Source organism: Oncorhynchus gorbuscha, unplaced genomic scaffold (genome assembly GCF_021184085.1).
Source record: "Oncorhynchus gorbuscha isolate QuinsamMale2020 ecotype Even-year unplaced genomic scaffold, OgorEven_v1.0 Un_scaffold_1183, whole genome shotgun sequence".
Taxonomy (NCBI): domain Eukaryota; kingdom Metazoa; phylum Chordata; class Actinopteri; order Salmoniformes; family Salmonidae; genus Oncorhynchus; species Oncorhynchus gorbuscha.
Genome location: NW_025746040.1, coordinates 117,172 through 133,831, shown reverse-complemented (window position 1 = coordinate 133,831; position 16,660 = coordinate 117,172). Strand labels below are relative to the sequence as shown.

The 16,660-nt window shown below is 47.2% G+C and overlaps 1 protein-coding gene across 1 annotated transcript in view; it reads right to left on the bottom strand.

Annotated features, from left to right (window-relative positions):
• hmga2 (high mobility group AT-hook 2) overlaps nucleotides 1–16,660 on the bottom strand; it is a 60,834-nt gene that overhangs the window by 24,604 nt on the left and 19,570 nt on the right. The window contains exon 2 of the mRNA XM_046336847.1: nucleotides 162–248. Coding sequence (XP_046192803.1) covers nucleotides 162–248 — 87 coding nt within the window. The remainder of the gene's footprint in view (nucleotides 1–161; nucleotides 249–16,660) is intronic.

The following is a 16,660-nucleotide window of genomic DNA, read 5'->3' as shown; positions in this document are numbered from 1 at the left end:
GGTGAGGTGTGTGTGTGTGTGTGTGTGTGTGTGTGTGTGTGTGTGTGTGTGTGTGTGTGTGTGTGTGTGTGTGTGTGCGTGCGTGCGTGCGTGCGTGCGTGCGTGCGTGCGTGCGTGCGTGTGTGTGTGTGCGTGTTAACGTTCAGTAGCATGGTTCTCACCCTGGCAGCTGCCTTGGAGGGGCCTTTGTTCTTGCTGCCTCTGGGACGACCCCTTGGTCGTTTAGGGGCGGGCTCTCCAGTAGGTTCCTACGGGCAGACAGACAGTCAGTCAGACAGAAAGACATAGTGACGGTCAAACAGACAGTGAGACAGACAGTGAGACAGTCAGACAGACAGTGAGACAGTCAGACAGTCAGTAAGGCAGTCAGACAGACAGTGAGACAGTCAGACAGTCAGTAAGGCAGTCGGACAGACAGCCAGCGAGGCAGACAGACAGTGAGACAGTCAGACAGACAGCAAGGCAGTCAGACAGAAAGACATAGAGACAGTCAAACAGACAGTGAGACAGTCAGACAGTCAGTAAGGCAGTCGGACAGACAGCCAGCAAGGCAAACAGACAGTGAGACAGTCAGACAGACAGTGAGACAGTCAGACAGTCAAACAGACAGTCAGACAGCCAGCAAGGCAGACAGACAGTGAGACAGTCAGACAGACAGGAAGGCAGTCAGACAGACAGTCAGACAGTAAAATAGACAGTCAGACAGACAGCAAGGCAGACAGACAGACAGACAGACAGACAGCAAAGAGACAGTGAGACAGTCAGACAGTCAGATAGTCAGACAGTCAGACAGTCAGACAGTCAGACAGTCAGACAGTCAGACAGACAGACAGTCAGACAGACAGCAAGGCAGTGAGACAGTCAGACAGACAGACAGTCAGACAGTCAGACAGTCAGACAGACAGCAAGGCAGTGAGACAGTCAGACAGGCAGACAGTCAGACAGACAGACAGACAGTCAGACAGACAGGGGGAGAAACAAGGTAAACAGACAGCTGAGACAGTCAGAACAGACAGGAAACATAGACTGTCAGAAGACATTCAGCACAAAGCTATGGCCCAATGCCCTCCTCTCCCCCCTCCCTTCCCCACTCTCTCTCTCCTAAAGGAAAAGTCAGACAGACATCAAGTCTCTGGGTCTGTGACAGACAGTCAGACCATTAACAGCAAGGTCTGTCTACCAGACAGTCTCTGAGACAGTCAGACAGACAGTCTAGTACAGTCTCTGGGTCAGTCTACCATTTCAGGTGGTCTCTGGGTCAGTCTACCATTTACTTGTCAGTCTCTGGGTCAGACAGTCTCAGTCAGTCTACCATTTACTGGTGGTCTCAGTCTGTGTACAGTGAGACAGTCAGACAGGCAGACAGTCAGACAGGTGGTCTCTGGGTCAGTCTACAGACAGTCTCTGAGTCAGTCAGACAGACAGTGGTCTCTGGGTCTGGACAGGTGGTCTCTGGGTCAGTCTACCAACTGGTGGTCTCTGGGTCTGTCTACATTTACTGGTGGTATGTGGGTCTGTCTACCATTTACTGGTGGTCTCTGGGTCTGTACCAGAACTGGAGGACTCTGGGTCTGTCACCAGACTGGTGGTCTCTGGGTCAAATGGTCTGTCTGTCTACCAATAACTGGTATCTGTCTACCATTTACTGGTGGTCTCAGTCTGTCACCATTTACTGGTGGTCTCTGGGTCTGTCTACCATTTACTGGTGGTCTCTGGGTCTGTCCCATTTACTGGTGGTCTCAGTCTGTGTACAGGTGGTCTCTGGGTCATCTACTGGTGGTCTCAGTCTGACAACTGGTGGTCTGGGTCTGTGTACTGGTGGTCTCTGGGTCTGTCTACCATTTACTGGTGGTCTCTGGGTCTGTCTACCATTTACTGGTGGTCTCTGGGTCTGTGTACTGGTGGTCTCTGGGTCTGAACTGGTGGTCTCTGAAACTAGGTGGTCTCTGGGTCTGTCTACCATTTACTGGTGGTCTCTGGGTCTGTCTACCATTTACTGGTGGTCTCTGGGTCTGTGTACTGGTGGTCTCTGGGTCTGTCTACCATTTACTGGTGGTCTCTGGGTCTGTCTACCATTTACTTGTGGTCTCTGGATCTGTGTACTGGTGGTCTCTGGGTCTGTCTACCATTTACTGGTGGTCTCTGGGTCTGTGTACTGGTGGTCTCTGGGTCTGTGTACTGGTGGTCTCTGGGTCTGTGTAACTGGTGGTCTCTGGGTCTGTCTACCATTTACTGGTGGTCTCTGGGTCTGTCTACCATTTACTGGTGGTCTCTGGGTCTGTGTACTGGTGGTCTCTGGGTCTGTCTACCATTTACTGGTGGTCTCTGGGTCTGTCTACCATTTACTGGTGGTCTCTGGGTCTGTCTACCATTTACTGGTGGTCTCTGGGTCTGTCTACCATTTACTGGTGGTCTCTGGGTCTGTCTACCATTTACTGGTGGTCTCTGGGTCTGTGTACTGGTGGTCTCTGGGTCTGTCTACCATTAACTGGTGGTCTCTGGGTCTGTCTACCATTTACTGGTGGTCTCTGGGTCTGTCTACCATTTACTGGTGGTCTCTGGGTCTGTCTACCATTTACTGGTGGTCTCTGGGTCTGTCTACCATTTACTGGTGGTCTCTGGGTCTGTGTACTGGTGGTCTCTGGGTCTGTGTACTGGTGGTCTCTGGGTCTGTCTACCATTTACTGGTGGTCTCTGGGTCTGTGTACTGGTGGTCTCTGGGTCTGTCTACCATTTACTGGTGGTCTCTGGGTCTGTCTACCATTTACTGGTGGTCTCTGGTCTCTGGGTCTACCATTTACTGGTGGTCTCTGGGTCTGTCTACCATTTACTGGTGGTCTCTGGGTCTGTCTACCATTTACTGGTGGTCTCTGGGTCTGTCTACCATTTACTGGTGGTCTCTGGGTCTGTGTACTGGTGGTCTCTGGGTCTGTCTACCATTTACTGGTGGTCTCTGGGTCTGTGTAACTGGTGAGAGTTTCTGCAGTCAAAAAACATCTAAATCTGACCTGATACCTGTAGAGAACCATTCACACTGACCTGATACCTGTAGAGAACCATTCACACTGACCTGATACCTGTAGAGAACCATTCACACTGACCTGATACCTGTAGAGAAGCAGAGAACCATTCACACTGACCTGATACCAGCAGAGAACCATTCACACTGACCTGATACCTGTAGAGAACCATTCACACTGACCTGATACCTGTAGAGAACCATTCACACTGACCTGATACCTGTAGAGAACCATTCACCCTGACCTGATACCTGTAGAGAACCATTCACACTGACCTGATACCTATAGAGAACCATTCACACTGACCTGATACCCAGAGAACCATTCACACTGACCTGATACCTGCAGAGAACCATTCACACTGACCTGATACCTGTAGAGAACCATTCACACTGACCTGATACCTGCAGAGAACCATTCACACTGACCTGATACCAGCAGAGAACCATTCACACTGACCTGATACCTGTAGAGAACCATTCACACTGACCTGATACCTGTAGAGAACCATTCACACTGACCTGATACCAGCAGAGAACCATTCACACTGACCTGATACCTGTAGAGAACCATTCACACTGACCTGATACCTGTAGAGAACCATTCACACTGACCTGATACCAGCAGAGAACCATTCACACTGACCTGATAGAGAACCATTCACACTGACCTGATACCTGTAGAGAACCATTCACCCTGACCTGATACCTGTAGAGAACCATTCACACTGACCTGATACCTGTAGAGAAGCAGAGAACCATTCACACTGACCTGATACCTGCAGAGAACCATTCACACTGACCTGATACCTGTAGAGAACCATTCACACTGACCTGATACCTGTAGAGAACCATTCACACTGACCTGAACCAGAGAACCATTCACACTGACCTGATACCTAGAGAACCATTCACACTGACCTGATACCAGAGAACCATTCACACTGACCTGATACCTCACACTGGAGAACCAGAGAACCATTCACACTGGCCTGATACCAGCAGAGAACCATTCACACTGACCTGATACCTGTAGAGAACCATTCACACTGACCTGATACCTGTAGAGAACCATTCACACTGACCTGATACCTGTAGAGAACCATTCACACTGACCTGATACCTGTAGAGAACCATTCACACTGACCTGATACCTGTAGAGAACCATTCACACTGACCTGATACCTGCAGAGAACCATTCACACTGACCTGATACCAGCAGAGAACCATTCACCCTGACCTGATACCTGTAGAGAACCATTCACACTGACCTGATACCTGTAGAGAACCATTCACACTGACCTGATACCTGCAGAGAACCATTCACACTGACCTGATAAGCAGAGAACCATTCTGACCTGATACCTGTGGAGAACCATTCACACTGACCTGATACCTGTAGAGAAGCAGAGAACCATTCACACTGACCTGATACCTGCAGAGAACCATTCACACTGACCTGATACCTGTAGAGACTGAGATACCAGAGAACCATTCACACTGACCTGATACCAGCAGAGAACCATTCACACTGACCTGATACCTGTAGAGAACCATTCACACTGACCTGATACCAGCAGAGAACCATTCACCCTGACCTGATACCTGTAGAGAACCATTCACACTGACCTGATACCTGTAGAGAAGCAGAGAACCATTCACACTGACCTGATACCTGCAGAGAACCATTCACACTGACCTGATACCTGTAGAGAACCATTCACACTGACCTGATACCTACAGAGAACCATTCACACTGACCTGATACCTGCAGAGAACCATTCACACTGACCTGATACCTGTAGAGAACCATTCACTGACCTGATACCATTGATGACCTGATACCAGCAGAGAACCATTCACACTGGCCTGATACCTGATTACACTGCCTAGAGAAGCAGAGAACCATTCACACTGACCTGATACCTGTAGAGAACCATTCACACTGACCTGATACCAGAGAACCATTCACACTGACCTGATACCTGTAGAGAACCATTCACACTGACCTGATACCTGTAGAGAACCATTCACACTGACCTGATACCTGTAGAGAACCATTCACACTGACCTGATACCTGTAGAGAAGCAGAGAACCATTCACACTGACCTGATACCTGTAGAGAACCATTCACACTGACCTGATACCTGTAGAGAACCATTCACACTGACCTGATACCTGTAGAGAACCATTCACACTGACCTGATACCTGTAGAGAACCATTCACACTGACCTGATACCTGTAGAGAACCATTCACTGACCTGATACCTGTAGAGAACCATTCACACTGACCTGATACCTATAGAGAACCATTCACACTGACCTGATACCAGCAGAGAACCATTCACACTGACCTGATACCAGCAGAGAACCATTCACACTGACCTGATACCTGTAGAGAACCATTCACACTGACCTGATACCTGCAGAGAACCATTCACACTGACCTGATACCAGCAGAGAACCATTCACCCTGACCTGATACCTGTAGAGAACCATTCACACTGACCTGATACCTGTAGAGAAGCAGAGAACCATTCACACTGACCTGATACCAGCAGAGAACCATTCACACTGACCTGAACCATAGAGAACCATTCACACTGACCTGATACCTGAACCATTCACACTGACCTGATACCCAGAGAACCATTCACACTGAACTGATACCAGCAGAGAACCATTCACACTGACCTGATACCAGCAGAGAACCATTCACACTGACCTGATACCTGTAGAGAACCATTCACCCTGACCTGATACCTGTAGAGAAGCAGAGAACCATTCACACTGACCTGATACCCAGAGAACCATTCACAGAGAACCAGAGAACCATTCACACTGACCTGATACCTAGAGAACCATTCACACTGACCTGATACCAGCAGAGAACCATTCACACTGACTGATACTGAGAACCATTCACAGAGAACCAGAGAACCATTCACACTGACCTGATACCTACAGAGAACCATTCACACTGACCTGATACCTGTAGAGAACCATTCACACTGACCTGATACCTGTAGAGAACCAGAGAACCATTCACACTGACCTGATACCTACAGAGAACCATTCACACTGACCTGATACCTGTAGAGAACCATTCACACTGACCTGATACCTACAGAGAACCAGAGAACCATTCACACTGACCTGATACCTGCAGAGAACCATTCACACTGACCTGATACCTGCAGAGAACCATTCACACTGACCTGATACCAGCAGAGAACCATTCACACTGACCTGATACCTGTAGAGAACCATTCACACTGACCTGATACCAGAGAACCATTCACACTGACCTGATACCTGCAGAGAACCATTCACTGACCTGATACCTGCAGAGAACCATTCACCCTGACCTGATACCTGTAGAGAACCATTCACACTGACCTGATACCTGTAGAGAAGCAGAGAACCATTCACACTGACCTGATACCAGCAGAGAACCATTCACACTGACCTGATAACCAGAGAACCATTCACACTGACCTGATACCTGTAGAGAACCATTCACACTGACCTGATACCTGCAGAGAACCATTCACACTGACCTGATACCTGTAGAGAACCATTCACACTGACCTGATACCCAGCAGAGAACCATTCACACTGACCTGATACCTGTAGAGAACCATTCACACTGACCTGATACCTGTAGAGAAGCAGAGAACCATTCACACTGACCTGATACCAGCAGAGAACCATTCACACTGACCTGATACCTGCAGAGAACCATTCACACTGACCTGATACCTGTAGAGAACCATTCACACTGACCTGATACCTGCAGAGAACCATTCACACTGACCTGATACCTGTAGAGAACCATTCACACTGACCTGATACCTGTAGAGAACCATTCACACTGACCTGATACCAGCAGAGAACCATTCACACTGACCTGATACCTGTAGAGAACCATTCACACTGACCTGATACCTGCAGAGAACCATTCACACTGACCTGATACCTGTAGAGAACCATTCACACTGACCTGATACCTGTAGAGAACCATTCACACTGACCTGATACCTGTAGAGAACCATTCACACTGACCTGATACCTGTAGAGAACCATTCACACTGACCTGATACCTGTAGAGAACCATTCACACTGACCTGATACCTGTAGAGAAGCAGAGAACCATTCACACTGACCTGATACCTGTAGAGAACCATTCACACTGACCTGATACCTGTAGAGAACCATTCACACTGACCTGATACCTGTAGAGAACCATTCACACTGACCTGATACCAGAGAACCATTCACACTGACCTGATACCTGTAGAGAACCATTCACCCTGACCTGATACCTGTAGAGAACCATTCACACTGACCTGATACCTAGAGAACCATTCACAGAGAACCAGAGAACCATTCACACTGACCTGATACCTGCAGAGAACCATTCACACTGACCTGATACCTGTAGAGAACCATTCACACTGACCTGATACCTACAGAGAACCAGAGAACCATTCACACTGACCTGATACCTACAGAGAACCATTCACACTGACCTGATACCTGTAGAGAACCATTCACACTGACCTGATACCTGTAGAGAACCAGAGAACCATTCACACTGACCTTACCTGCAGAGAACCATTCACACTGACCTGATACCTACAGAGAACCATTCACACTGACCTGATACCTGTAGAGAACCATTCACACTGACCTGATACCAGCAGAGAACCATTCACACTGACCTGATACCTGTAGAGAACCATTCACACTGACCTGATACCAGCAGAGAACCATTCACCCTGACCTGATACCTGTAGAGAACCATTCACACTGACCTGATACCTGTAGAGAAGCAGAGAACCATTCACACTGACCTGATACCAGCAGAGAACCATTCACACTGACCTGATACCTGTAGAGAACCATTCACACTGACCTGATACCTGTAGAGAACCATTCACAGAGAACCAGAGAACCATTCACACTGACCTGATACCTGTAGAGAACCATTCACACTGACCTGATACCTGTAGAGAACCATTCACACTGACCTGATACCAGCAGAGAACCATTCACACTGGCCTGATACCTGTAGAGAACCATTCACACTGGCCTGATACCAGCAGAGAACCATTCACACTGACCTGATACCTGTAGAGAACCATTCACACTGACCTGATACCTGTAGAGAACCATTCACACTGACCTGATACCTGCAGAGAACCATTCACACTGACCTGATACCTGCAGAGAACCATTCACACTGACCTGATACCTGTAGAGAACCATTCACACTGACCTGATACCTGCAGAGAACCATTCACACTGACCTGATACCTGTAGAGAAGCAGAGAACCATTCACACTGACCTGATACCTGTAGAGAACCATTCACACTGACCTGATAGAGAACCATTCACACTGACCTGATACCTGCAGAGAACCATTCACACTGACCTGATACCTGCAGAGAACCATTCACACTGACCTGATACCTGTAGAGAACCATTCACACTGACCTGATACCTGTAGAGAAGCAGAGAACCATTCACACTGACCTGATACCTGCAGAGAACCATTCACACTGACCTGATACCTGTAGAGAACCATTCACACTGACCTGATACCTGTAGAGAACCATTCACACTGACCTGATACCTGCAGAGAACCATTCACACTGACCTGATACCTGTAGAGAACCATTCACACTGACCTGATACCTGCAGAGAACCATTCACACTGACCTGATACCTGTAGAGAACCATTCACACTGACCTGATACCTGTAGAGAACCATTCACACTGACCTGATACCTGTAGAGAACCATTCACACTGACCTGATACCTGTAGAGAACCATTCACACTGACCTGATACCTGTAGAGAACCATTCACACTGACCTGATACCTGTAGAGAACCATTCACACTGACCTGATACCTGCAGAGAACCATTCACACTGACCTGATACCAGCAGAGAACCATTCACACTGACCTGATACCTGTAGAGAACCATTCACACTGACCTGATACCTGCAGAGAACCATTCACACTGACCTGATACCAGCAGAGAACCATTCACACTGACCTGATACCTGTAGAGAACCATTCACACTGACCTGATACCTGTAGAGAACCAGAGAACCATTCACACTGACCTGATACCAGCAGAGAACCATTCACACTGACCTGATACCTGTAGAGAACCATTCACACTGACCTGATACCTGTAGAGAACCATTCACACTGACCTGATACCTGCAGAGAACCATTCACACTGACCTGATACCTGTAGAGAACCATTCACACTGACCAGAGAACCATTCACACTGACCTGATACCTGTAGAGAACCATTCACACTGACCTGATACCTGTAGAGAACAGAGAACCATTCACACTGACCTGATACCAGCAGAGAACCATTCACACTGACCTGATACCTGTAGAGAACCATTCACACTGACCTGATACCTGTAGAGAACCATTCACACTGACCTGATACCTGCAGAGAACCATTCACACTGACCTGATACCTGTAGAGAACCATTCACACTGACCTGATACCTGTAGAGAACCATTCACACTGACCTGATACCAGCAGAGAACCATTCACACTGACCTGATACCTGTAGAGAACCATTCACCCTGACCTGATACCTGCAGAGAACCATTCACACTGACCTGATACCTGTAGAGAACCATTCACACTGACCTGATACCTGTAGAGAACCATTCACACTGACCTGATACCTGTAGAGAACCATTCACACTGACCTGATACCTGCAGAGAACCATTCACACTGACCTGATACCTAGAGAACCATTCACAGAGAACCATTCACACTGACCTGATACCTGCAGAGAACCATTCACACTGACCTGATACCTGTAGAGAACCATTCACACTGACCTGACCTGTAGAGAACCATTCACACTGACCTGATACCTGCAGAGAACCATTCACACTGACCTGATACCTGCAGAGAACCATTCACACTGACCTGATACCTGTAGAGAACCATTCACACTGACCTGATACCTGTAGAGAAGCAGAGAACCATTCACACTGACCTGATACCATTCACACTGACCTGATACCTGTAGAGAACCATTCACACTGACCTGATACCTGTAGAGAACCATTCACACTGACCTGATACCTGCAGAGAACCATTCACACTGACCTGATACCTGTAGAGAACCATTCACACTGACCTGATACCAGCAGAGAACCATTGTAGAGAACCATTCACACTGACCTGATACCTGTAGAGAAGAGAACCATTCACACTGACCTGATACCTGTAGAGAACCATTCACACTGACCTGATACCTGTAGAGAACCATTCACCCTGACCTGATACCTGTAGAGAACCATTCACACTGACCTGATACCTGTAGAGAACCATTCACACTGACCTGATACCTGTAGAGAACCATTCACACTGACCTGATACCTGTAGAGAACCATTCACACTGACCTGATACCAGCAGAGAACCATTCACACTGACCTGATACCTGTAGAGAACCATTCACACTGACCTGATACCTGTAGAGAACCATTCACACTGACCTGATACCTGTAGAGAACCATTCACACTGACCTGATACCTGTAGAGAAGCAGAGAACCATTCACACTGACCTGATACCTGTAGAGAACCATTCACACTGACCTGATACCTGTAGAGAACCATTCACACTGACCTGATACCTGTAGAGAACCATTCACACTGACCTGATACCTGCAGAGAACCATTCACACTGACCTGATACCAGCAGAGAACCATTCACACTGACCTGATACCTGTAGAGAACCATTCACACTGACCTGATACCTGCAGAGAACCATTCACACTGACCTGATACCAGCAGAGAACCATTCACACTGACCTGATACCTGTAGAGAACCATTCACACTGACCTGATACCTGTAGAGAACCAGAGAACCATTCACACTGACCTGATACCAGCAGAGAACCATTCACACTGACCTGATACCTGTAGAGAACCAGAGAACCATTCACACTGACCTGATACCTGTAGAGAACCATTCACACTGACCTGATACCAGCAGAGAACCATTCACACTGACCTGATACCTGTAGAGAACCAGAGAACCATTCACACTGACCTGATACCTGTAGAGAACCATTCACACTGACCTGATACCAGAGAACCATTCACACTGACCTGATACCTGTAGAGAAGCAGAGAACCATTCACACTGACCTGATACCAGCAGAGAACCATTCACACTGACCTGATACCTGTAGAGAACCATTCACACTGACCTGATACCTGAACCATTCACACTGGCCTGATAAGCAGAGAACCATTCACACTGACCTGATACCTGTAGAGAACCAACACTGACCTGATACCTGTAGAGAACCATTCACACTGACCTGATACCTGTAGAGAACCATTCACACTGACCTGATACCTGTAGAGAACCATTCACACTGACCTGATACCTGTAGAGAACCATTCACACTGACCTGATACCTGTAGAGAACCATTCACACTGACCTGATACCTGTAGAGAACCATTCACACTGACCTGATACCTGTAGAGAACCATTCACACTGACCTGATACCTGTAGAGAACCATTCACACTGACCTGATACCTGTAGAGAACCATTCACACTGACCTGATACCTGTAGAGAACCATTCACACTGACCTGATACCTGTAGAGAAGCAGAGAACCATTCACACTGACCTGATACCAGCAGAGAACCATTCACACTGACCTGATACCTGTAGAGAACCATTCACACTGACCTGATACCTGTAGAGAACCATTCACACTGACCTGATACCTGCAGAGAACCATTCACACTGACCTGATACCTGTAGAGAACCATTCACACTGACCTGATACCTGCAGAGAACCATTCACACTGACCTGATACCTGTAGAGAACCATTCACACTGACCTGATACCTGTAGAGAAGCAGAGAACCATTCACACTGACCTGATACCTGTAGAGAACCATTCACACTGACCTGATACCTGTAGAGAACCATTCACACTGACCTGATACCTGTAGAGAACCATTCACACTGACCTGATACCAGCAGAGAACCATTCACACTGACCTGATACCTGTAGAGAACCATTCACACTGACCTGATACCTGTAGAGAACCATTCACACTGACCTGATACCAGCAGAGAACCATTCACACTGACCTGATACCTGTCACACTGAGAAGCAGAGAACCATTCACACTGACCTGATACCTGTAGAGAACCATTCACACTGACCTGATACCTGTAGAGAACCATTCACACTGACCTGATACCTGTAGAGAACCATTCACACTGACCTGATACCTGTAGAGAACCATTCACACTGACCTGATACCTGTAGAGAACCATTCACACTGACCTGATACCTACAGAGAACCAGAGAACCATTCACACTGACCTGATACCTGTAGAGAACCATTCACACTGACCTGATACCTGTAGAGAACCATTCACACTGACCTGATACCTGTAGAGAACCATTCACACTGACCTGATACCTGTAGAGAACCATTCACACTGACCTGATACCTGTAGAGAACCATTCACACTGACCTGATACCTGTAGAGAACCATTCACACTGACCTGATACCTGCAGAGAACCATTCACACTGACCTGATACCTGTAGAGAACCATTCACACTGACCTGATACCTAGAGAACCATTCACACTGACCTGATACCTGTAGAGAACCATTCACACTGACCTGATACCTGTAGAGAACCATTCACACTGACCTGATACCTGTAGAGAACCAGAGAACCATTCACACTGACCTGATACCTGTAGAGAACCATTCACACTGACCTGATACCTGTAGAGAACCATTCACACTGACCTGATACCTGTAGAGAACCATTCACACTGACCTGATACCTGTAGAGAACCATTCACACTGACCTGATACCTGTAGAGAACCATTCACACTGACCTGATACCTGTAGAGAACCATTCACACTGACCTGATACCTGTAGAGAACCATTCACACTGAGATACCTGTAGAGAACCATTCACACTGACCTGATACCTGTAGAGAACCATTCACACTGACCTGATACCTGTAGAGAACCATTCACACTGACCTGATACCTGTAGAGAACCATTCACACTGACCTGATACCTGTAGAGAACCATTCACACTGACCTGATACCTGTAGAGAACCATTCACACTGACCTGATACCTGTAGAGAACCATTCACACTGACCTGATACCTGTAGAGAACCATTCACACTGACCTGATACCTGTAGAGAACCATTCACACTGACCTGATACCTGTAGAGAACCATTCACACTGACCTGATACCTGTAGAGAACCATTCACACTGACCTGATACCTGCAGAGCAGAGAAACCATTCACACTGACCTGATACCTGTAGAGAACCATTCACACTGACCTGATACCTGTAGAGAACCATTCACACTGACCTGATACCTGTAGAGAACCATTCACACTGACCTGATACCTGTAGAGAACCATTCACACTGACCTGATACCTGTAGAGAAGCAGAGAACCATTCACACTGACCTGATACCTGTAGAGAACCATTCACACTGACCTGATACCTGTAGAGAACCATTCACACTGACCTGATACCTGTAGAGAACCATTCACACTGACCTGATACCTGTAGAGAACCATTCACACTGACCTGATACCTGCAGAGAACCAGAGAACCATTCACACTGACCTGATACCTGTAGAGAACCATTCACACTGACCTGATACCTGCAGAGAACCATTCACACTGACCTGATACCTGTAGAGAACCATTCACACTGACCTGATACCTGTAGAGAACCATTCACACTGACCTGATACCTGTAGAGAACCATTCACACTGACCTGATACCTGTAGAGAACCATTCACACTGACCTGATACCTGTAGAGAACCAGAGAACCATTCACACTGACCTGATACCTGTAGAGAACCAGAGAACCATTCACACTGACCTGATACCTGTAGAGAACCAGAGAACCATTCACACTGACCTGATACCTGTAGAGAACCATTCACACTGACCTGATGAGAACCATTCACACTGACCTGATACCTGTAGAGAACCATTCACACTGACCTGATACCTGTAGAGAACCATTCACACTGACCTGATACCTGTAGAGAACCATTCACACTGACCTGATACCTGTAGAGAACCATTCACACTGACCTGATACCTGTAGAGAACCATTCACACTGACCTGATACCTGTAGAGAACCAGAGAACCATTCACACTGACCTGATACCTGTAGAGAACCATTCACACTGACCTGATACCTGTAGAGAACCATTCACACTGACCTGATACCTGTAGAGAACCATTCACACTGACCTGATACCTGTAGAGAACCATTCACACTGACCTGATACCTGTAGAGAACCATTCACACTGACCTGATACCTGTAGAGAACCATTCACACTGACCTGATACCTGCAGAGAACCATTCACACTGACCTGATACCTGTAGAGAACCATTCACACTGACCTGATACCTGTAGAGAACCATTCACACTGACCTGATACCTGTAGAGAACCATTCACACTGACCTGATACCTGTAGAGAACCATTCACACTGACCTGATACCTGTAGAGAACCATTCACACTGACCTGATACCTAGAGAACCATTCACACTGACCTGATACCTGTAGAGAACCATTCACACTGACCTGATACCTGTAGAGAACCATTCACACTGACCTGATACCTGTAGAGAACCATTCACACTGACCTGATACCTGTAGAGAACCATTCACACTGACCTGATACCTGTAGAGAACCATTCACACTGACCTGATACCTGTAGAGAACCATTCACACTGACCTGATACCTGTAGAGAACCATTCACACTGACCTGATACCTGTAGAGAACCATTCACACTGACCTGATACCTGTAGAGAACCATTCACACTGACCTGATACCTGTAGAGAACCATTCACACTGACCTGATACCTGTAGAGAACCATTCACACTGACCTGATACCTGCAGAGAACCATTCACACTGACCTGATACCTGTAGAGAACCATTCACACTGACCTGATACCTGTAGAGAACCATTCACACTGACCTGATACCTGTAGAGAACCATTCACACTGACCTGATACCTGTAGAGAACCATTCACACTGACCTGATACCTGTAGAGAACCATTCACACTGACCTGATACCTGTAGAGAACCAGAGAACCATTCACACTGACCTGATACCTGCAGAGAACCAGATAACCATTCACACTGACCTGATACCTGCAGAGAACCAGAGAACCATTCACACTGACCTGATACCTGCAGAGAACCAGAGAACCATTCAAACTGACCTGATACCTGTAGAGAACCATTCACACTGACCTGATACCTGCAGAGAACCATTCACACTGACCTGATACCTGTAGAGACCTGACCTGATACCTGCAGAGAACCATTCACACTGACCTGATACCTGTAGAGAACCATTCACACTGACCTGATACCTGTAGAGAACCATTCACACTGACCTGATACCTGCAGAGAACCATTCACACTGACCTGATACCTGTAGAGAACCATTCACACTGACCTGATACCTGTAGAGAACCATTCACACTGACCTGATACCTGTAGAGAACCATTCACCCTGACCTGATACCTGTAGAGAACCATTCACCCTGACCTGATACCTGCAGAGAACCATTCACACTGACCTGATACCTGTAGAGAAGCAGAGAACCATTCACACTGACCTGATACCTGTAGAGAACCATTCACACTGACCTGATACCTGTAGAGAACCATTCACACTGACCTGATACCTGTAGAGAACCATTCACACTGACCTGATACCTGTAGAGAAGCAGAGAACCATTCACTGACCTGACCTGATACCTGATGCAGAGAACCAGAGAACCATTCACACTGACCTGATACCTGTAGAGAACCATTCACACTGACCTGATACCTGTAGAGAACCATTCACACTGACCTGATACCTGTAGAGAACCATTCACACTGACCTGATACCTGTAGAGAACCAGAGAACCATTCACACTGACCTGATACCTGTAGAGAACCATTCACACTGACCTGATACCTGTAGAGAACCATTCACACTGACCTGATACCTGTAGAGAACCAGAGAACCATTCACACTGACCTGATACCTGTAGAGAACCATTCACACTGACCTGATACCTGCAGAGAACCATTCACACTGACCTGATACCTGCAGAGAACCATTCACCCTGACCTGATACCTACAGAGAACCATTCACACTGACCTGATACCTGTAGAGACTGACCTGATACCTGTAGAGAACCATTCACACTGACCTGATACCTAGAGAACCATTCACACTGAGAACCAGAGAACCATTCACACTGACCTGATACTGTAGAGAGAACCATTCACACTGAGATACCTGTAGAGAACCATTCACACTGACCTGATACCCTAGAGAACCATTCACACTGACCTGAACCAGAGAACCATTCACACTGACCTGATACCTGTAGAGAACCAGAGAACCATTCACACTGACCTGATACCTGCAGAGAACCATTCACACTGACCTGATACCTGCAGAGAACCAGAGAACCATTCACACTGACCTGATACCCAGAGAACCAGAGAACC